This window comes from Balaenoptera ricei, chromosome 6 (genome assembly GCF_028023285.1).
Source record: "Balaenoptera ricei isolate mBalRic1 chromosome 6, mBalRic1.hap2, whole genome shotgun sequence".
NCBI classification, from domain to species: domain Eukaryota; kingdom Metazoa; phylum Chordata; class Mammalia; order Artiodactyla; family Balaenopteridae; genus Balaenoptera; species Balaenoptera ricei.
This window is the reverse complement of record NC_082644.1, coordinates 66,039,359-66,061,755: the sequence shown is the minus strand read 5'-3', so window position 1 is coordinate 66,061,755 and position 22,397 is coordinate 66,039,359. Positions and strand designations below refer to the sequence as shown.

At 41.3% G+C, this 22,397-nt stretch overlaps 1 protein-coding gene across 2 annotated transcripts in view; it reads right to left on the bottom strand.

Annotated features, from left to right (window-relative positions):
- GLDC (glycine decarboxylase) overlaps positions 1 to 22,397 on the bottom strand; it is a 99,995-nt gene that overhangs the window by 44,694 nt on the left and 32,904 nt on the right. For both annotated transcript variants that reach the window (XM_059924751.1, XM_059924752.1), the window contains exons 5-15: positions 21,454 to 21,531; positions 19,993 to 20,140; positions 19,151 to 19,347; positions 16,975 to 17,071; positions 11,194 to 11,299; positions 9,710 to 9,849; positions 9,027 to 9,107; positions 6,629 to 6,726; positions 6,034 to 6,118; positions 5,819 to 5,860; positions 4,697 to 4,839 (exon numbers count right to left, since the gene is read on the bottom strand). In XM_059924751.1, the coding sequence (XP_059780734.1) occupies positions 4,697 to 4,839; positions 5,819 to 5,860; positions 6,034 to 6,118; positions 6,629 to 6,726; positions 9,027 to 9,107; positions 9,710 to 9,849; positions 11,194 to 11,299; positions 16,975 to 17,071; positions 19,151 to 19,347; positions 19,993 to 20,140; positions 21,454 to 21,531 (1,215 nt within the window). The remainder of the gene's footprint in view (positions 1 to 4,696; positions 4,840 to 5,818; positions 5,861 to 6,033; positions 6,119 to 6,628; positions 6,727 to 9,026; positions 9,108 to 9,709; positions 9,850 to 11,193; positions 11,300 to 16,974; positions 17,072 to 19,150; positions 19,348 to 19,992; positions 20,141 to 21,453; positions 21,532 to 22,397) is intronic.

Below are 22,397 nucleotides of genomic sequence, written 5' to 3'. Positions count from 1 at the left end.
AGTTTTTAAAGACAAAAACAACTCCCTCACTTTTATGAGCCAAGTGAGCTAATAATAATTCCAGCTTGTCTTTCATTTTAGATATCCGTGGAAGGTGTTAAATGCTGTTTCTGTCTGCCTTAAACATTACATCATAATTCTAACCTAGCAATTCCTAGAGTGTATTTGTGTGCTGCTGAATGATTTTAAGAGTGTCACAGGGATACGGGGAACAAGCCGAAGCAAGCTGCGCTGGGCACAGTAGGAAATGGAAAGGTAATTAAATATTATCTGGCTACGTTCTCCACTAAGCTGGAAATGCACTCCGCGTTTATAGATTGAGCAAATAAATAAGAGAAATGGGGACAAGTTTCTTGACATTTTTGTTTCAAGTCCTTTAAACAACGTTGGGATCTAACTGTCCCAGGAAACAGACCAAGTGAAGGCTTGGCTATATGAACCAAAGATTTCACGCCACAGTTTTTGGTTACAAAATCCTTTATCATCCATATTTATCAGCCATCCCTCAATTAAATCTCAGATCAATAAGGTAGTTTTCCCTTTCTTGCTGTATAGGAGAGAAACCTACATCACAACTAGGGAGGAAGCCACATGACAGAGCTCTGGAGGCCTCACATATCCTAGGTGCTAGCTAACCTCTCCTTTGAGCTGCTGATTTCCCCTCAGAAGAAAGTGCACTGCAGACAAAGGCCCTGTGGCAGTCTCTATCTAGGCGGGAACTATTAGAGAAAGAGAGAAAGAATAAAAACCCTCTGTGGGCATAACATAGAACTGCTCTGGACTGGAAGACATTATGTGAGGGCCCAGCAGCACAGACGAGGCGGAGCCATCAGGAAAACAGGCAGAAACACTCAGGTTTATGCCCGAAAATTGCAGTTTTCCTACTTAGGCATTTTAGAACCAGAGAGTTGTATTTCGAGTCCACTTGATGTTAAATATTACTCTATTCTACAGAGTTTGGCTCTTTTGCCCTTTGTTGCAAACCTTCCTCACTTTGAGTACGGCTTTGCTACAAAGGAAGACCAGTGGTTTGCCTCAACCCCAAGGCAAGTTCAAAGCCAACTTCATTATGCTATCAGCTGATGGCCAAACCCCCTGAGATCAGGAGAGTCAGGGTGGAAATGAATCTGTAAGCATCTTATCAAGAATTTCATTGTTTCATAATATGCACGTTCCCCACAATAAAAGTAACTTATTTTTGGATTGTATTAAAATAACATATATCGTGGTTAAAAAACGTTTTTATAAACTAAAATAGCGTAAGGACAAAAAGTAAAAATCACTTGAAATTCTACCACCTTGAGATAACTATTTCGGTGTCCATCCTTTGATTCTCTTTCCATCTATGCCTCTGCATAGATCTGTAAAACAGTATGGCAGTTCCTTAAAAAATTAAACAGAATTACCATATATTCAACAATTTCATGTCTGGCTATACACCCAAAAGAACTGAAGGCAGGGACTCAAACAGGTATTTGTACACCAACACTCATAGCAGCATTATTCCTTATAACCAAAAGGTTGAAACAACCCATATGTCCATTGATGGAAGAATGGATAAACAAAATGTGGTACATACATACAATGGAATATTTTAAAAGGAGGGAAATGCTGACATGTCACAACATGGATGAACCCTGAAGACATTATGCTAAGTGAAATAAGCCAGACACAAAAGGACAAATATTGTATGATTCCATTTATGTGCTGTACGTAGAGTGGTCAAGTTAATAGTGACAGAAAGTAGAATCACGGTTGCCAGGCGCTGGGGTAAGGGGTAAATGAGGAAATATTGTTTAATGGGTACAGAGCTTCGATTTGGGAAGATAAAAAAGTTCTGGAGCTAGACAGAGTTGATGGTTGTACAATGATGTGAATGTAATGAATGCCATTGAACTGGACAGTTAAAAATGGTTAAAATAGTAAATTTTATATTATGTATATTTTACCACAATAAAAAATTAAGTTATAAAATATTACTAACACTACTTCCTAAAAATTATGCCATAGTTATCTTTTAAATACCATGCAGTAACAAAAAAAGAAGGGAAATATATTTAGATTCCAAAGTTTTGGTGACTGGACTCTAGAACTCTGTAGACACACTGACCAGTTCCAACTTGTCAGGTATAAATAAAAACACCAGGAAATGGTCCCTTGATAAAAGAGGTTACTACACCCTCTATTTTATGAGTATAACTTCAGTGGCTGACATTGTACACTAAATTCTTTTTCTGTGCAGAGTAGTCAAGAAAACTTGTGTTTCTTCTTACAATAACTATAAAGCCTACACTGGTCCCTTAGACTTCAGTGGACACTAGCCAGCATTAAATCATGACTAATTAACCAGTAAGTAGTTAGCCCTGTGGTAGACTGACTCTGAGACCTGGAATATAGAATTATAAGACCTGGGATTTATAATCCACCTATGGAGAAAAGATTACCACAAATAAACCAAGAGGGAGGTTATGAAGAGCTAAAACTAAAGTCACTCACATAGAATATGTGGTGCATCCCTTCCTCTTTTCCCAAATTAGACATCAAATTTCCTTACTCACTGCAAGCATAGCCCCTGTATTTTCCCAACAAAGAGTAAGGTATTTCCCTATCTGTCATAGCAGCCTCTGCTCAGGACCAGAAATATCCCTCTACTAAGCCTCAACACAGCCTCTGTAACACTCAAGTCAGCTCTTGGAAATGGGTGGTATATCTGGGAATCTCTGGAGCTGGAGAAGGCATCACTGCCAGGAGGTACAAAATGATAAAGATTTCTCTCCCTCCTCCAAGACTGGGATAGAGAATGGAGCCTCGCTGACAATCATACAAATGAGGAGAGTAAGACAGAGAAAGAGCATTAGGTAAACTGAGGAGAACAGAGAAACTTCTAAGACGATGGTTTTCAACCTTGGCTGCAAGCTGGAATTACCCGGGGAGCCTTAAAGATATACCCATGCCTGCCTCCTTCCCTCCACCTAGTCTTTCCCCATCGAGATTATTATTCTATCTGGGATTGTGATCTGGACATCAGGATTAGTTATAGACTCACCATGTGAGTCTAATTTCCAGGCCTGGGAACCACTGCTTTACGGGAAGGAGAGCTTCCTCATCCTTCAGTCAGTCTTCTGGAGACCCTGCCTGGGACCTCAATTTACTGCAAGAGCTAATGACTTTAAAAAAAAAAAAGAGCTAATGACTTTTAAAAGTTAAAATGGTCTTGAAAAATTGCTCTCCAGTACAATACAGAAGATGTGATCATATTCCATCACTAGAGGGCAGTTTCTTCATTGTCAACACTTAATTAAGGTATTATTGCCTCAGGTTAATTTACTCAGGTTCCTCCCTTAATTAAAAAAAAAAAAAAGCAAAGCTGCATGATGACATTTTAATGAAGGTATACTACAGCCTGACTTTCATAAACATCAATTCCTTCCTATTTATGAAATGAGAGTTTGAGAGACTAACATTAAAAAAGCTCTGTGTCCTTTCATCTGTCACATGCCCTCTTCCTAAAGGGTTTGTACTGTATGGGGTATATTGTTTTCACAAAGTGTATGGCTTTGCTGTGTTACCTATGTTTCCAAACAGGAGGTAGGGCTTGATAGTAACTGATTAAGATCTGATTACCTTCTGTCTCAGAAAATGAGACAATAAATGTCTCAGTTTTAAAAATTCTTTGATTTTTGTATCTTGAAATAGAAATCTGGCATTTCTAACAAGCTTCTAGGTGCTGCCAATGCTGAGACTGCTGGTGGAGAACCACACTGAGCAGTGGGAGGTAGAGAACCTCGGGGCAGATACCAGACTCCTCCTCTGAAGGTATCCCCAGATGTTAATTCACATGCTGACGACATGTCTGTCTGTCTGTCTATCTATTCCCATGAAGACAGAAAGATCACAAATCCAGTGGATCCAGGTTGACTATACTACATCAGAATCACTTGGTTGCTTCTTAAAAACAAAGACTTTTAGTCTCAACCCCTGGAGATCAGTACTTCTGGAGTGGGGCCCAGGAATTTATATTTTTTTAACAAGTACCCAGGAGATGCTGCAAGAGCCCTTTGCTTTTGAAAATCACTGTTGCTCAAATGTTTTTACTTTACAGACAGAGACCGAGGACAGAAAAAAGGAAGGGAACTTTCAAAGTTAGTGACAGAACAAACTAGGATACGGACTCTCCTGGCCTTACTAGATTGAGGCATTACTGCTTATAAGGAGTTAACACGTGTGCTCAACTCTGATTCTTACACTATAAGATGGATGTAGTAACTAGCTTCCAAAGATGGCCTGCAATGAACCAGGACTCTTGACATTCACACCCACGTGTTGTCCCCTTCCCACTTTCAATCTGGGCTGGCCCTGAAACTTGCTGTGACAGATAGAATGCTCTGGAAGTGATGTTGTGTAACTCCAGAGGCTGAGCCTTAAGAAGTTTGCAGCGTCCACGTCCTTCCATCTTGGAACACTCCACTTTGAACCCAGACCCAATTCTTTGAGGGAGCTCAAGCAACCACTGGAGAGGTCCATATGGAGAAGAACCAAGGCCCAGGTCAACACCCTTAACTGAGCTCCCAGACAACAGCCATCACTACCTTCCCAGTTATGTGAATGAGGCCACTTTGGACCTTCTAGTCATCCATCCCAGTGGGTATTATACTACAAGAGATAACTGAAAAGACAGAAGAAGAAATCCCCTTACCTGTTAGGCTGGAAAGAGATTCGGTCATAGCCCGTGAGTTCACACAAATCCTTCTCAAGTTCTCGAAAAAGCTGCTGGTACCCTTGAGCTTGGTCCAGAGGCACAAAGGGGTGGATGTTTGCAAATTCTTTCCATGTGATAGGCTGAAGAGCAAGAAGGGAGGAAACGTACACATATGTACACATTGTAATAGTAATAAGACTGACTTTAATAATGATGATAATGATTATCAACAGCTAACACAAAGGGTGCTTACTATGTGCCAGGCACTGTTCTAAGCACTTTACATACATTCATTCATTTAACTCTTACCACAATCTTATGGGGTAAGTACTATTACTGCCTTCATTTTACAAGTGGGTCACAGAGGCCCAGAAAGGGAACTTATACAAAAGTATAACCATTTCCTATTTTTTCAGGAACAAAAAGGCCCCTGAATAGATTTATATCCATGAAACCCAATGAGTTGTTTCAGGCATGGTTTATTCAAACTCTTACATAGCACATATATCATTCTTTTTTCATGAAGCAGAACAAAACACCAACAGAAAAGCAAATGGGGAAAATCCTCCTATTAGAATATAAAATGATTTTCTTTGCCTGATGTGATTTGTCGTATCAGACTAATCCTATGGAAAAAAGGAAACATCCTAGCCTAGTAGAGATACTTACCAAACACCATAGCAGGGGACACAAATCTTCTGTTGATACAAGAAACAAATTAAAACCTCAAATCTCTACCTTTCTGGCACTGAGAAAGGATTTCTAGAAAGAAGGCTTACGGTTCTTAATTCTATCTGAGCTTAACAACTACAAATTGATAAAAGCTTTCAACATGGCAGGTTTAAAAGGGTGGTGGGGGGAGTTGGGGAAGGTAGGAAGACATAAACACTATATGTTTAATTATTTTAATATTTAAAAATAATTTCACCCATAAATTTAAATGATCGGGTTGTGATAAAGTTAGGGTTTCTCCCAAGATTGTTGAAGAGCAAGGTAAAGGATTACTAAAGCAGTTATTCAATCACGGTCCCAGCAGCAGCTTTCTCTAGTTATCTGCTTATGTATAAGCCAAGACACTGCCTCTGCTAAGTTCCCTTTTAATAGAAGTGACCTACTTACTGTGAGTTCAGATGAACTGTTGAGCTTCATGGTACAGGACCCCTTTAAGAAGCACAGCCAAAGCATATTACGTTAGTGACATGCTATGGTCTATCTGATCGGCCCTCCCATCTCCCCAAATGGTCACCCATTCATCCCTCTTGCAGCATATTAGATGTGACCCAAAGAGGTGGGATCAGGGTGGGGTGGGAAATAGAAATAAAGGCAATAATTACCAGTGGAATCATGCTATGAACAAGGGAAATGTCTTTGTTTTCCAATCTCTTCATATATCGGACAATATTTGTTTCTGAGTGATAGCTGTGAATATAAAACACACGGTTTAGGCCAATATAATTAGGTAAGAGCCCATACACATCCCTCTAAAAGGTAAGACACACTGAGATCTACCTTCAACATACAGATCAAATTAGGCCATGGACAACATGCCAGCAAAGCATCAGAGGGAAGGGCGTGTACCCCCCATGAAGCGCAGAGGATGCCCTAGGACAAGAAGCTGCCTGTGGGCGTGAGAGGAAGAGTTGGAAAGAAGAGGATGTTGAGTTCCTGGGTATGATCTTCAGCCTGGCGACTATGCATCGAAACTCCCATCTTCTTGAGAGTAGAATTAGGGGTTATAGTGTCAAGGGAGCACAGCCACCAGGAAATAAGGTGTGCTTTGCCCAGGTTAGAATTGGGATTTAGTAGTGAGTCAGGCTGAGCCACAATAAACCAGGCCATGTCATAGTCAGAATGCCATAGTAGAAGCCACTCTCTACCGTGCTCCCAAGCCACAGCACACAATGCAGAAGTCACACAAACTACACAAACCTGTTGAACACTTGATGTGTAAGGAATGGACTAGTTCTCTTGAAGGCAGTCCCTAGAATACCTCTCCGTTCCTCACCCATGCTTTCAGCAACCAGCTCCTGCATGGAGAGACCACAGAAACTGAAGGGCAGGAAGCATGCCTGGAACCACATGTGAAGAAGGCTTCCATTCAGCGTGTATTCTGACAGAGCACCAGAAATTCCCTACCATCCAACCTCCCACCTCCCTGACCACCCACCCCAGGGATATCTGGCACAGTGCAATGACAGATGTCAGGGGTCATGCATTGTGGCAATTCTCCAAAACACTGTTTTTAAGTTCTGTTGAACTTAGCCACAGTGAACAAAGAAAAGTGAACAATCTTTACTGCCAAAGAAAAAAAAGTTGACATCCCCTGCATGTTCCTTGAATAATGAAGCAAGTTCCAGTAAACTATTTTAAAGGGCTATCTAAAAAGTGACGACCATGATAACACTCAAGTGAAGATTCTCACTTGACATTGCTCTTTTATCTTTGAGAACAATTCTAATAAAATACAAGTGCCAAGACCATTCAGTGGGAGAAAGGACAGTCTCTTCAACAATGGTGCTGAGAAAACTTGATATACACATGCAAAAGAATGAAGTTGGATCCTTATCTTATAGAATATACAGAAACTAATTCAAAATGGATTAAGGGGACTTCCTTGGTGGCGCAGTGGTTAAAAATCCGCCTGCCAATGCAGGGGACATGGGTTCGAGCCCTGGTCTGGGAAGATCCCACATGCCGCGGAGCAACGAAGCCCGTGCGCCACAACTACTGAGCCCATGTGCCACAACTATGGAAGCCCTCGCGCCTACAGCCTGTGCTCCACAACAAGAGAAGCCACCACAATGAGAAGCCCACGCACTGCAAGGAAGCGCAGCCCCCGCTCGCTGCAACTAGAGAAAGCCTGCACACAGCAACGAAGACCCAACACAGCCCAAAATAAATAAATAAATAAATTTATTTTAAAAAAAAAATGGATTAAGGACTTAAATTTACAAGCTAAAACTACAGAACTCTTAGAAGAAAGTATAGGGGCAAATCTGCATGACCTTGGATTTGGCAATGGTGTCTTAAATATGACACCAAAAGCATGAGCAACACAAGAAAAAATAAAGCGCACTTTTGTGCATTAAAGGACACTATCAAGAGAATTAACAGATAACCCACAGAATGGGGGGAAATATCTGCAAATCATATATCTGATAAGCATTTAATATCCAGAATATATAATTAGATACATGGCTTGCTCCTCATTCTGCTCCAGGCCGATAGTATGAGAGCCCTCAGTGGTTGCTCCATAAATATTCTTCAAATGCATGGAACAAGTATCTGTGATTAAATTTACTGCAGAGTTCTAGAGGAAAGATATTATTCAGTCTTGTTTATTAATTAAAGATTAAAAGAGAACAGTATAATACTTTTTTGATGATTTACATTTGTTATCTGATACTTAAGTCATCTCTCAAAGAGGACTCAGACAACCAGGGCAGCACTGATCAACGCTCTGGAACCTATTTCTGTTTCCTTTCATTGATTCATTTAACAAATATGTATTAAGTGGCTCCTATGCTCCAGGCCTTATAGAGTGTTGTGATTAACACCTTGCCACAGGTCTAGATAGCTGACGTCTCTCTTCCATCCCACAGACTCTCCTGCTCACATGTCCCTGCTATCTCATCATTTTAGAAACCAACTCAGTCACACTGAACTGTTTCTAGTTCTCATATAACCTCTCTCCTCCTAGCCTTTGTGGCTGCTTTTCCCAGTGTCTGGAACACCTCTGGCCCCATCCTCCTTCTTCTCAACTGTGTCTGGATAGCTCCTACTCATCTTTCAGGTCTCAGCTTAGGACAGTTTCTTCCAAGTGTTGGTGAGAAGCCCCCTCCACTCTGTGCTCAGAGAGCATCTTTGGACACTGCCCATCATAGTACATCATCTGGATTGCAGTCTTGTGCCTGTTTGGATCCTCATTAGACTATAAGCTCCAAAAGGGCGGTAAGTATGTCTGATTTACCACTAGCCTCAGGGCACAGCATAAGACCTGGCACATATTAGGTCAGTTTTCCCAGAATCAACATAACCAAGATGCTAATGTCATGAATCTTTGTATTAGGAATAGTTTCAATTAAACACCATTAACAATCCTTCCAACTAGCCTTGCTGCTCAGTCCTGGCTGGGGCCCACGGCAGTGACCTCTAACTATCAGCAGTCACAGTGGCAAGGGACAATCGGTGGCATAATTTTAACGCAGGCCACCTAATGTCATTCCTGCGCCCCCTCTCCCTCACACTCAGGCCCATAAGAGGCAAAGCCAACTGTGACACCTCCTCAAATAGTCATTATGAGGAATGTGAATTTTGATTTACTTACTGCAGATGACTCACAGCCGAAGATCCACAACAAGTCATCCAGATCTTTTTCATTGACTGTTTCATCAAGAGAAATACCAAGCTATAGAAATGAAAATGAAAGGGAAAACATCAGCTCTAAATGCCAAGATCAGTGCAGAGACTCCAAGAGAGGTCAAAGGGGAGAAAGTGCTGGACAAAACTCTCAGTTGTTCTAAAATAACAGGGTATCATTATGTCCAAGTTGGCCCTTGGGCAAAGTAGGCTAGACCAGTCCCAAACGTCAAAAGATTGAGAGTTTTACAGCCACTTCTGGACTCTAAAAGAGTCCAGATGGCTGCAGGGCACTCCTTTTGGTACTAGATATGCTCACTTTTTTCTTCCCTTAACTTACCTTATCATATCACTTATCATAGCCTTTACCTTGAACAGTCATATTGTGAACGAAGGAGTATTATGAGCAAAATATGTGCCTAAGAGTCCCATATATGAAAACACAACATCTTAAGGAAAGCTGACAATGGATTATCATTTAATAGGTCACAATGTTCCAAACTGGAAATGAAAATTGTTTACAAAGAAGTTGTGCCCAAAGGTCCAATACTGATTTTTTTTTAAATAAAGAGAAATTTTAATGAGAAAAGTCATAAAAATTTATAGAATTTGTACAACAAACAAACAAACAAAACTGAAAGTCTGACTTACTGTGTGATCCTCAAACAGCCGAATATTTATTTGTCGCTGAGCAGCCCTGCCCAAGACCTCCTTCACCGAGCAGCCACACTGAATCTTCAAAGTGTCAAAGAACAAGTCATGCTGGAGTTGGTGTCCTGCTCTCTTGAGACCTAGACAAGATAGGATAGCCACTGGTCTCTATGTAGAAACCAAACCCTCTGCCACTGACGCTTCACAGAAGTAAAGAGGTAAATCCTACTACGGTCTGTTCCTACACAGTGTTTTGGTCGGTGTTTTTTTTAAAAAAAAGTAGGACTTCCCTGGTGGCACAGTGGTTAAGAATCCGCCTGCCAATTCAGGGGACATGGGTTCGAGCCCTTGTCCGGGATGATCCCACATGCCACAGGGCAACTAAGCCCATGCACCACAACTACTGAGCCTGCGTGCCACAACTGCTGAAGCCCATGCACCTAGAGCCCATGCTCCACAACAAGAGAAGCCACCGCAATGAGAAGCCTGCGCATCGCAACAAAGAGTAGCCCTTGCTCGCCGCAGCTAGAGAAAGCCCGCGTGCAGCAACGAAGACCCGACACAGACAAAAATAAATAAATAAATTTATTTTTTTTTAAAAAGGTAAATGTTTATTATTATGCTACAGAAAGTTGTGAAATACATATAAAAATGGAGAAAAAAATCACCATAATCACCATCCAGAAATAACTAGTGGTTACTTCTTGGTATAGATTCCTCTAGAAGAGTGTGTGTATGTGTATGTGTGTGTGTAATATATCACATACATATACTTCTTTACCCTTTTTTAAAAAATTTAATGTATCATGAAGATTTTGCTTTTCTACAGATCAAAACTCCTATCATTATTTTTAATGGCTATATAATATTCAAACTTAAATTATGTACCATAATTTAACTAATTACTTATTATTGGACGTTTAGGCTGTTTCCAAGATTGCGCTATTGTAAATAATGTTTCAATGCACACCCTTTACATCGTTATCTGATTATTTCCTTTAGATACATCCCTAGAATTTCTGTATCAAATTGTAGGCACATTTTAAAAGCTTTTGACACATATTGTTTAAGTGCCCTCATAAAAGTCATACCAATATCAGCATTCTTTTTAATCTCTGCCAATGTAATGAGAGAAACACTACTTTATTCTTTCAATTTACATTTCTTTGATTAATAGTGAGGTTGAAATTATATATGTTCATTTGTATACTTTCTTTTAAAATTACATTTAATGTCCTTTGTCCAGTTTTCTCTCAGGGTGTTCATTCTTCTTGTGTATGGGGTGGGGGGACTGAGGAAGAGCTCAATATATTAAATATATTAACACTCAGTCTGTCATAGATGTTGAAAATATTATTCTTAGGTTTTTATTTGACTTTTAATTTTGCATGTAGTATTAGACATGCAGTGAGTTTTCAATTTTATTTACTCACATGTATCGGTCTTGTTATAACCAAAAGTTTTAAAACAGAAAACTGACTCACCTTCAGACAAAATCAAAGTGGCATTATGTACCCTCCTAGCAATATGTTCCAGCCCGTGGGACCCATGGTAGATTGCAAACATTGCAGCCATATTCGCCAAGAGAGCCTAAAACGACAAAGAGCATTTAAAGAATCAGGTTCAACAATGTGATGGAAGATGATCAGTGGGAGGGATTGTTATTCTGACTTGAGATGCCAAAACTAAAAGCAGGTACAAAGCAAAATGATTAGACTCCCTGCCTTCTCTATGATAGTTGGAGACCATTTATAACCTGCCCAAACATCTGAGGGGTAAATACAGCATCCAAGACACCCTAGAGCCACTATACTAAACCTTTGAATGTGACCATTAGTAAGGCGTTCCATCCATGCAACATAATCATGTCACCCATAAAGGGGAAGATCAGGCTGTCATCAGACATGGAGATGCAATATTTAATGTTGGAAGATAGTGGAACAACAAAGACCTCAGGGGGAAAAAAGTGAGATCTAAGAATTTTATGCTCAATAATACAGTTCTTCAAGGATAAAAGCAACAAAAATTTTCAAACACACAGGAACTCAGGGAGTATAATTCTCTTGAAGCCTTAAATAAAGCACTAGAAAGTGAATTTCAGCCAACCAAGAGGTGAATGGTGAATCTATGCAAAGGACCACCAAAGATGAAAATGCAGGACGCAGGGGAATAAAACCAAAATGAGTTGGCAGGAGATATATTAGGAAGGGAAAACCAGAACCTACTGGCTTATTCCCTGCTGACAGTAAGGTCACTTTCTCAGGTAAAGATATCTCTCCTGACCGTTGATTGAAGTTTCACAAAAATATTTACAGGGAAGTGTGTATTCTAGTGTGACAGAGAATAGGAAAGAATGGCACTAGAATCTCTCAGAGACTCAGGGAGGGAATCCAGCATAGGCAGCAAGGAAGGGACCACTATGGTGGCATCTTGGGTCAGGGAGGAGGATAAAAAGAGGATGGCAAAGGTCAGAAATCAAAATGAGTGCCAATGCGGGGGAAAATCATGGAGGCTCACCTCCTGTCTCTCCTCCTTTTGGCGCTATCCCTCACCTGCTTTTCCATCCTAGATCCTACCAACAAGCAGCCTTCTAACCATGCAATATCACCCTAGGTAACTGACCCAAACTCTAGTCTCAGACTCCTCACCTGCTTAGTCCATTCAATTCTCCCACAGCCCCTCCCATCTCATTGGTCCAGCACCATGGTTTCTATGAGTTTCCAGTCCCACTAAAGTGACTTCTGTCCTAATGTACTAGGTCAGCAGTTCAAGGTCCACCTTCATGTTCAAGCATCCCAAGGTGGGAAAGGGCACATTACAGAACAGAAACACTACTCAGCTGAGAAACACAGTGCTTTAAAGTTGGATGATGTTCAATATCAGATCTATTTTGTTAGGTACACATTTCCTCTGTGAGGCTGCTAGAAGGAATCTCTCTGGGGTCACTGCAAAAATGCCAGAAAGTGAAATCAGAGTCAATAAAGGAAATGAGGAAAAGAAGACATCAGAGAACACAGCAGTAGACTTTCTTGGACCAAGTGCCAGAGAGAGTACAGACACTCTTGTGGACTCTGTATAACAATCAGAAATAAATACGGAAGAACCACAACACGTTATAGCTATGGAGAGGGCATGTCTTAAGTAAAACATCCATAATATAGTGTATCATGGCTCATGGCTATACTGCCTGGGAACAAAAACTCAGGCTTGATGTTCACAGAATGCTCTGGAAGCCTCCCATCACAGAAGCCTTTTGGAGGTTGGTTCATGTCACTTTTTAAACTAGAGATCATTCTTTCTACAAACAGGAGACTATATCAACCAACTGACCAACAAATTAATGAAAAGTATAAAGTCACTTTTAGAAATCTTGGTAAGGCATTAGAATATCAAAGGAAGTTCAGAGAAACAGAGAGACCAAGAAGATTCAAATTTCTTTGATAATCTGACAAACAACATAATTAGGATACTTAAAGTAATCAAAAGTGAATCATGGGGACTTCCCTGGTGGCGCAGTGGCTAAGAATCCGCCTGCCAATGCAGGGGACATGGGTTTGAGCCCTGGTCCAGGAAGATCCCACAAGCCTGTGCACCACAATTACTGAGCCCACGCTCTAGAGCCCGCGAGCAACTACTGAGCCCGCGAGCCACAACTACTGAGCCAACGTGCCACAACTACTGAAGCCCACGCACCTAGACCCCGTGCTCCACAACAAGAGAAGCCACCACAATGAAAAGCCCGTGTGCCGCAACGAAGAGTAGCTCCCGCTCACCGCAACTAGAGAAAGCCCGCGTGCAAGCAATGAAGACCCAACGCAGCCAAAAATAAATAAATAAAATAAATAAATTTATTAAAAAAAAAAAAAAGTGAATCATGAAAGGATGCTCAAAATCATTAGTTATTAGGTCACTGCAAATCAATCCTACAGTGAGATGTCACTTCACACCCACTAGGACAGCTATAACCAAAAAGAGGAACAATAACAAGTACAGGTGAAAATGTGGAGAAATTAGAACCCTCATATATTGGTGGAGGGAATGTAAAATGGTGCAGCCACTTCAGAAAAGAGTCTGGAAGTTCCTCAAATAGTTCAACATAGAGTTACCAACAACCCAGAAGTTCTATTTCTAGGAATATACCCAAGAGAACTGAAAATATATGTCCCCACAAAAACTTATACACAAATGTGCATAGCAGCCTTATTCAAAGTACCCCAAAGTGGAAGCAACCTAAATGCCCATCAATTGATGAATGGATTAACAAAATATGATATATCCATACAATGGGATATTCTTCAGCCATAAAAAAGAAGGAAGTATTGATTCATGATACCGTAGGGGTTCCAAACAGGCCTCCCTAAGATGTGCCACTTTAGCATGTGGATTATTTTGAGTTCAGGCAATGGAGACCTTCTGGGCTCAAGAGAAACTACTGCTCCTCCCTTAACTACCCAGAAGAATTTAAATTGAGGATTCTTCCCAGAAAAGGAGTTATTACCAAAGATAAATTTTATCTAAGTGGCCCCATCTATATGGCAGAGCAAACAACTAATTACCAAACATCTTGTTCTTCTTATCATCCAGTGAACGGCCCTCCCATGCTTGGAAGCACCTGGCCCCTATCCCATTCCTTAGCCCAGGATGACATGTATACCTTATTTACTTTTCTGTCCTTTAACTTCTTATGTATGTGGGGTCTCTGAGCCTCGCATATATGTGGGGATCCTGTATGTATGTATAAAATGTTATTTTCTCCTGTTAATCTGTCTCATATCAATTTAATTCTTAGACCAGCTAGAAGAACCTAGAAGGTTAGACGAAAAATTTTTTTTTCCTTCCCAATTCTATAACGTGGAAGAACCTTGAAAACATTATCTCAAACGAAAGAAACCAGGCACAAAAGGCCACATATGGTATGATCTCATTTATATGAAATATCCAGAATAGGCAAATCCATAGAGACAGAAAGGAGATAAGTGGTCACCAGGGGCTGAAGGGAGGGGAGAAGGATAGGAAGTGACTGCTTAATGGGAACAAGTTTGGGCTTCCCTGGTGACACAGTGGTTAAGAATCCGCCTGCCAATGCAGGAGACACGGGTTCGAGCCCTGGTCTGGGAAGATCCCACATGCCGTGGAGCAACTAAGCCCGTGAGCCACAATCACTGAAGCCCATCCACCCTAGAGCCCATGCTCCGCAACAAGAGAAGCCACCACAATGAGAAGCCTGCGCACCACAATGAAGAGTAGCCCCCGCTTGCCGCAACTAGAGGAAGCCCACACACAGCAACGAAGACCCAACGCAGCCAAAAATAAATAAACAAAATAAAATAAATAAATAAACAAATAAATTTAAAAAAAAAAAAAAAAAAAAAAATGGGAACAAGTTTCTTTTAGGGGTGATGAAAATATCCAGAAATGAAATGCTGGTGATGGTTACACAACTTTGTGAAAATACTATCAACCATTGAACAGTGTACTTTAAATGGGTGAATTATATGGAGAGTTATATCTCAATAAAAGAGCTAATGAAATGTAAATTATACATCAATACCCCTGGACTTTAGAAAAAGCTAATGAAAGTTTGTGGTGGAAGTTGAGAAATAAGAGAATATAAAGAAGAAGATATGATGCAAATTCAGACACCTGTAGAAATGTCACAAGTTTACAGAAAGATTTTTTTTAAAGAATTCAGTAATGCATTTTCAGAGATTAAAAAAAAAAAAGTTCTGCACCATCAGTGATGCAAAATTAAGAGAAGTCCAGTGTGGACCCTACAACACTCAAGAGGAATGGGGCAGCCTTGAGAAGAACATGGAAGAGGTGCTACAAGAAGAAGGCTGGAGTAAAGACATAGAGTGCTCAAGGAACAGCTTAAAAAATATCAGTCATCTCCGAACAAAAGAGAATAATTATAGGCCTACAAAGAAAATGACACTGGCGTCACAAGCAATTGTTTCATGCAACCAGTTATGAGAAGAAACACATGAGATGAAATAGACAATTGAGAGTTAGAAAATCTCCAGAATAAAAAAGTGAAAATCAGAGAAGACAGGGTATGACTATCTCTAAGGCAAACATCATGTTATTCATTGCTGAAAAACAGAGACCTCTTACGATCCAAGTTAAATAATGAAATATCAGCTATCCATGAACTGGAAGGAAAAAAGAAGTAGGAATGTAACTTTTGCTCATTGTAGATAGCCCAAGTTAACCTGGAAAATTAATTCAAACCTTGAAGCAGAAAACCCTTAGTGCACTTATGATCAGAGAGACACGTTCTGCAAGAACATGAGCAGAAAGCAGCAGACGAAGGGAAGATACGTAAGCAGGGAATTCAACAAATGAAGGGTAAACTACAGAAAGTAAAGGCATCACATAAAGATCAATTTGCTGTCAACAGAGGACAAGCTTGTGACAACTGGCTCCTTCCTGCGATACTAGAGGAGCTCTTCCCTGAAAAGCAGCCACCTCCCTGAGACAAAAAAAAATAATACAGGAAAACCAACTGAGGAAACTATTTCAACAACCAATGGATATGGAGCAAACTATAAGAAGACCTTATCATCTACTCCCTCCCTGGTGAGGCTTTCTAAAAGCTGGCAGTGGTGCTGTGAGCCTATGCCCTAAGGGGAAGAACACTGCACTGCCTACTGAGGTATCTGTGAGATCTCTCCCTTTCCCTGACCCCGAATGGAAGAGAACCGAGAATGGATTATATGCTCAGGAGTGGTCCTCCACCTGATCCTAGGAACTGGCTGGATGTCAGAAAACACTGCTCCCTCTAACCTGAGACCTTGGGCAACGTTCAGGTAACTCCTCCTCTTTTATCCCATACATTTCAGAAATGCCTCTCATGAGTTCCCAGTAAGAGTACCCCATGGCCACCACTGGCTGGCCAATCTGGACTATCCCCTCAGTACAGTCACCTCAAGCACCTTCACCTTGCCTTCCTCACACTAACCTGGAGGGCCTCCATCTCAGCCCTAAGAGAAGGTGCCCCAGTCACCACCCATAATGGACCTGCCCTGTGGCCAAGAATGCCAGAGATCCTAACGGGTGAAGGGTGTGCATACATGGAACCACAGTAAAATGCATTGTATTGGCGTTCTGACAAGACCACAAGGCTTCTCTACCAACAAGATCTTGACATTTTTGGTGTGCACACTGCTCAGTGGATGAATGAAGCAACAACTCAGTAAATGAACAAGTAGCTCATTGCTGTAGACTGTAAGACATTCAGTGAGCAGGTCAGGTATGTGATCTACCTGAGCTGTACAGATGTTGCTGGTAGCCTTGTCTCTCCGGATGTGTTGCTCCCTGGTTTGAAGAGCAAGACGATACACTTCTTTTCCACTGGCATCTCTGGACCAAGAATAAAACATCCAGTTAGTACAGATTATCATAGCACCAGGAGTTGCCATAAACAGAACTGCTTCTTTCCTTCCCACCTTGAAGTGAATTCAGCAAAATTACTTAGGTGCAAGGCCATAAAGAAACAATTTACAAACCAATCTTCTTCTAAAGGGGACTGTTAATTTTCAGTTTGTACTTTGAGGATTTGAGGCACTGAGATATATACAATAAGCTGGGAACTTTAAAAGAAAATTTTCCAGCAATCACCCAGCCTAATAAAATGATGCTGATTGAGGATTAAACTTCACTCTGAGCTTCTTGGCAGACTCAGAGAAAAGGGAAATACCCGACAAAGGAAACAGAATTTCTATACTAGAAATCTAAAGCAACTATATGGCTATAAATAAAGGATGTTAACAACCTAACACTTGTCTCTAATAAAATTTCTCCTTTCTTAATACAATTAAAAATCTAGATAACCATAAAGATTCAGCAGTCTTAGCCTTTATTTCATCAAACTCTCAGGTCCACTTTCCAGAAAGGTAAGAAGTTCAATACAAAAATCAGAAGATGAGGGCTTCCCTGGTGGCACAGTGGTTGAGAATCTGCCTGCCAATACAGGGGACACGGGTTCGAGCCCTGGTCTGGGAAGATCCCACATGCCGCGGAGCAACTGGGCCCGTGAGCCGCAACTGCTGAGCCTGCGCTCCGCAACAAGAGAGGCCGCGACAGTGAGAGGCCCGCGCACCGCGATGAAGAGTGGCCCCCGCTTGCCACAACTACAGAAAGCCCTCGCATAGAAACGAAGACCCAACACAGCCAAAAAAAAAAAAAAAAAAAAATCAGAAGATGATAACTGATATATGAAACTCTTTTAAATTAGAAAACCCTCTGTCTCATCTGGTGAAGAGACATCATTGAAAGAAAATGTAATGTGAGAATACTTAAAGAAACTATTATTTTTTTTTTTTTTAAATAAATTTATTTATTTATTTATTTTTGGCTGTGTTGGGTCTTCGTTTCTGTGCGAGGGCTTTCTCCAGTTGCAGCGAGCAGGGGCCACTCTTCATCGCGGTGCGCGGGCCTCTCACTGTCGCGGCCTCTCCGTTGCGGAGCACAGGCTCCAGACGCGCAGGCTCAGTAGTTGTGGCTCACGGGCTTAGTTGCTCCGTGGCATGTGGGATCTTCCCAGACGAGGGCTCGAACCCGTGTCCCCTGCATTGGCAGGTGGATTCTTAACCACTGCGCCACCAGGGAAGTCCGAAACTATTATTTTTTACATTAAAAAGCAAAGTGCCTTTTGCTATCATGTGACAAAGTGAAAGTATTTCAGAACTTCTCATCACCAGCACATCATTCACTAATTCAGACTCTTCACTTACATTAATAGCCCAGCTTTATGAAAGGTCAAAAACAATATGCTAAAGTTCCACAGTAATAATCATGGCATTCATCTCAATTCTTAACCTGAGGATTTTCATCAATGAGAAGCACTCAAGGAAGTACATTTGGAAATTACTCAAATGGCCAAAGGGCAGGCCTCTAGGAAATAATGTAGGTCACACCCAATGTGTGCATGGTAATGTCTTATCGCCCTTGTCTTTACATAGCCATGTGGCATGTTAATACTTCTGAGAAAGAAACTAGTTAGATATAAAACACACTTAAAATATTCAGTCTCTCAAGACTTTCATCAATCTAAAATTCATTTCTATGACTTCAATACAAATATGCTATAAATTGTACACATACTTTTCCAAATATGCACAAATTCATGGCATTCGAGAAGAGGTACATGGCATTTGAGAAGGGCCAAGTATGGGATAATGGGGTGGGTGTGTGTGTGTGTGTGTGTGTGTGTGTGTGTGTGTGTGTACTGGGATGGGGTTGGGGGGTAGGCAGGGCATTGATACCCCAAACATTCATACCCCAAATACATTCTCTCTTCTGACTCTATGTTTACATTTCCTTAATCGACCCAAAATGGCCCAGTTAAATTCAAAGAGAAATCAACAACTTCCGTGATCAAGAGAAGGAGCAGGGAAAACCATAACCACAATAAAAGGGAAGAAACATGAGCTGCCTTACCTTGTTACCCCCACCATTCTTCCAGGCATCATCCTCACCAAACTTTCTCTGACAGCAAAAAAGGCTGCATGTGGTCCGCCATAGCCCAGAGGCACCCCAAATCTCTGTGAGCTGCCCAGAGCAACGTCCACCCCAAATTCTCCAGGAGGCCTCAGGATACACAGAGCTAGAAGGTCAGTAGCACAACAGGCCAAGCTCTAGAAAGGAAACAAGAGAAAATGGACAAGGTTGTGATCTTCCCTGAGACCAGTGGAAGGATAGCAAATTATCTCCATTATAGGCAGACTGGCAGAGTTGGTTCGTATCCTGTGAAATTTATTTACTCATTCATTCATTTAAAATATTTACTGAGTGCCTACCATGTGCCAGGAACCAGTGAAGAAAACAAACTTGAAAAAAGGAGGTTGGAAGGAGGCAGTTTTACCTTACCAAGCGATAAACGTGTGGATTAAAACACAACAAAAAGAGTAACAATAATAGGGCTTCCCTGGTGGCGCAGTGGTTGAGAATCTGCCTGCCAATGCAGGGGACACGGTTTCGAGCCCTGGTCCAGGAAGATCGCACACGCCACAGAGCAACTAAGCCCGTGCGCCACAACTACTGAAGCCCATGCGCCTAGAGCCTGTGCTCCGCACAAGAGAAGCCACCGCAATGAGAAGCCCACACACCGCAACGAAGAGTAGTCCACGCTCGCCGCAACTAGAGAAAGCCCGCACGCAGCAACGAAGACCCAATGCAGCCAAAAAGAAATTTTTTAAAAAATCATGCTAAAAAGAGTAACAACAATAATTCAAAGTTGAGACACACCTCCATGGACCCCCCACAAGGAGAGGTTTGCCTACCCCAGCCTGATGGGCTCTCTCCACGAGCTCCGTGAAGTCTTCCACCTTCCCCTCGGTGTCTGGGTACTGGAACAGCACTCCACTGACATCTTTTCCACTGAAGTCCATTTCATGGGGTAACTTCAGCTCAATGAGGACTCCAGCATACCTGAAAAGACAGAAGACAAAGAACCACCATGCTTTTGGTTTACAGGGAAAGTCAAATCATCTACAGTTTCTTTTCCACGATAAGAGCGTGCGTATGCTGTGTCCCTCCTCAGTGCCCCCACCCCCTACCCTATCCCAACACGCACACACCCCCATCCCACACCCAGCCCTTCAGTGGTAACTGTGCTTCACACCAACTCACGTGCAGCCACCGTTAGCGCCTCCCCTCCCACTTTCCTGTCAGAATCTGTGCCTGAGACAAGAGCAGAAACATGCCTTCCTAGGGCTAAACAACCACCACCTGTAACTGCAGAGCCATTGCCACTTTGACCTTGGATAGGTCTTAGGTGAATGGAAAACCTCAGTAAGACAAGGAAGAAGACCTTCCTTAGGTTCCTGCAACTATCTAATTCCTATCATATGTCAGAAACCACTTCTGAAGGAATGGTGGTATGGGATCAGGGGGAAAGGCTTTTACAAGGAGAAAGCAAATAAACACACCCACATGTGGTAGTTGTTCTGTGTTTGTTTTATCTGATTACAGCACTTAAAAAATATAATATGGGGCTTCCCTGGTGGCGCAGTGGTTGAGAGTCTGCCTGCCGGTGCGGGGGACACGGGTTCGAGCCCTGGTCTGGGAAGATCCCACATGCCGCGGAGCAGCTAGGCCCGTGAGCCACAACTACTGAGCCTGAGCGTCTGGAGCCTCTGCTCCGCAACAAGAGAGGCCGTGATAGCGAGAGGCCTGCGCACCGCGATGAAGAGTGGCCCCTACTCGCCGCAACTGGAGAAAGCCTCACACAGAAACGAAGACCCAACACAGCCAAAAAGAAAAATTATAAATAAATAATAAATAAAAAATTTAAAAAAAAATAATAATATGCTTTCATCTACATCATACTATACTAGGTATTATGTGGATTCCCTATGAGCCATGTTTGCAGGAATATATACAAAATCATAACAGTTGTGTGAGAGTTCCATTTTTACCCTGTGCTTTTCAAACTTTTCAAAACACTGTTGAAACAATTTTAATATTCTTAATTTTCTTTTTAAAAAAAAGAACACAAAACAATGTGTTCTTTTTATAAAATATAAAGCAAAGGTGACCAAACCCACTGTGTATTTTTCCCTGCATTCTAACACATCTTACTTACCAGCGAGGTCATGGGAAGAAAGTGGGAGGGAAAGTAAAATTCAATAGCCCCAGCTTAAACCAGGCTCAACTCCAGTCAGTTTGGAAATTAGAGGAAGAAACAGCAGAGATGAGCATAACATTATCCCTGAGTTCAAAATACAAATACAATTAATTACTTGGCTCGAGTCTGGACGACAGCTATTGTCTGTGAGTGGCAACGAGGGTCAACAAAAAACTTCCTCCTCTTGTTGTGTCTGTTGAAAAGAAAAATCACAATTCAAACACGAACATTAAAGAAATCAGAGTATCTTCTAAGAATGCAAAGCAAAGATGGTACTTAAGGAAAGTCTGAGCATAGGATAAAAAATAATGAGTCATTAATAACTAATAGTGACATTTCCTGATTCGAATTTCACTGAAATCCAATTCCCATTCTAACCCCATTTAGCAAAATCAATCTTAAACTGGTTTAAATTTTTTAAAATATACTATGAGGAAAAAGAAAGAAAAGGGTAGTGATTAGGTGCGAGTAGGAACAAAAAACTAAGTCTTCTAGATAAAATCATCTGAGAAGTTTATTGCCAAAGGAGCATTTAGAGATTATCTAAACCGAGTGTCCTCATTCAAAGGAAGCGGAGAAGAACTCAGATAGGTTGTGATACGTGCAGGTACCACACAGCTATGGAAGGAACTGCGTTGGGTCTAAGACCCAAATTCAGGAAGTTCTCTAACAGTCCATAGTTTCAGGAAACAAAACTGATGGGGATGCATAACACTTTGTGTATCACAAGCGCATCTGGGTAAAAAGAAATGAGTGGAGGATACAAGTATATTGTATAAAAATAAAGATCCACATGACCAGTTAACAGCAAGTTTCTCAATGGAATGGGACTGAGAAACAGCAAAGTTTTACTTGTCATTATATCCTTCTCTACTATTTGAAATTTTCCACTATGAACAGGTATTATTCTTATAATAAGCATAAATTCAATACAGTAAGTAGAGTTGGGAGATACAAAATTAACTGTCCAATGCACAAAGCTCTTCAAAGTCTATATCTAAATAACTCTGGAGAGAAGAGCTATCTAAGCCTAAATGACCTCGGATGGAAACAAAAACA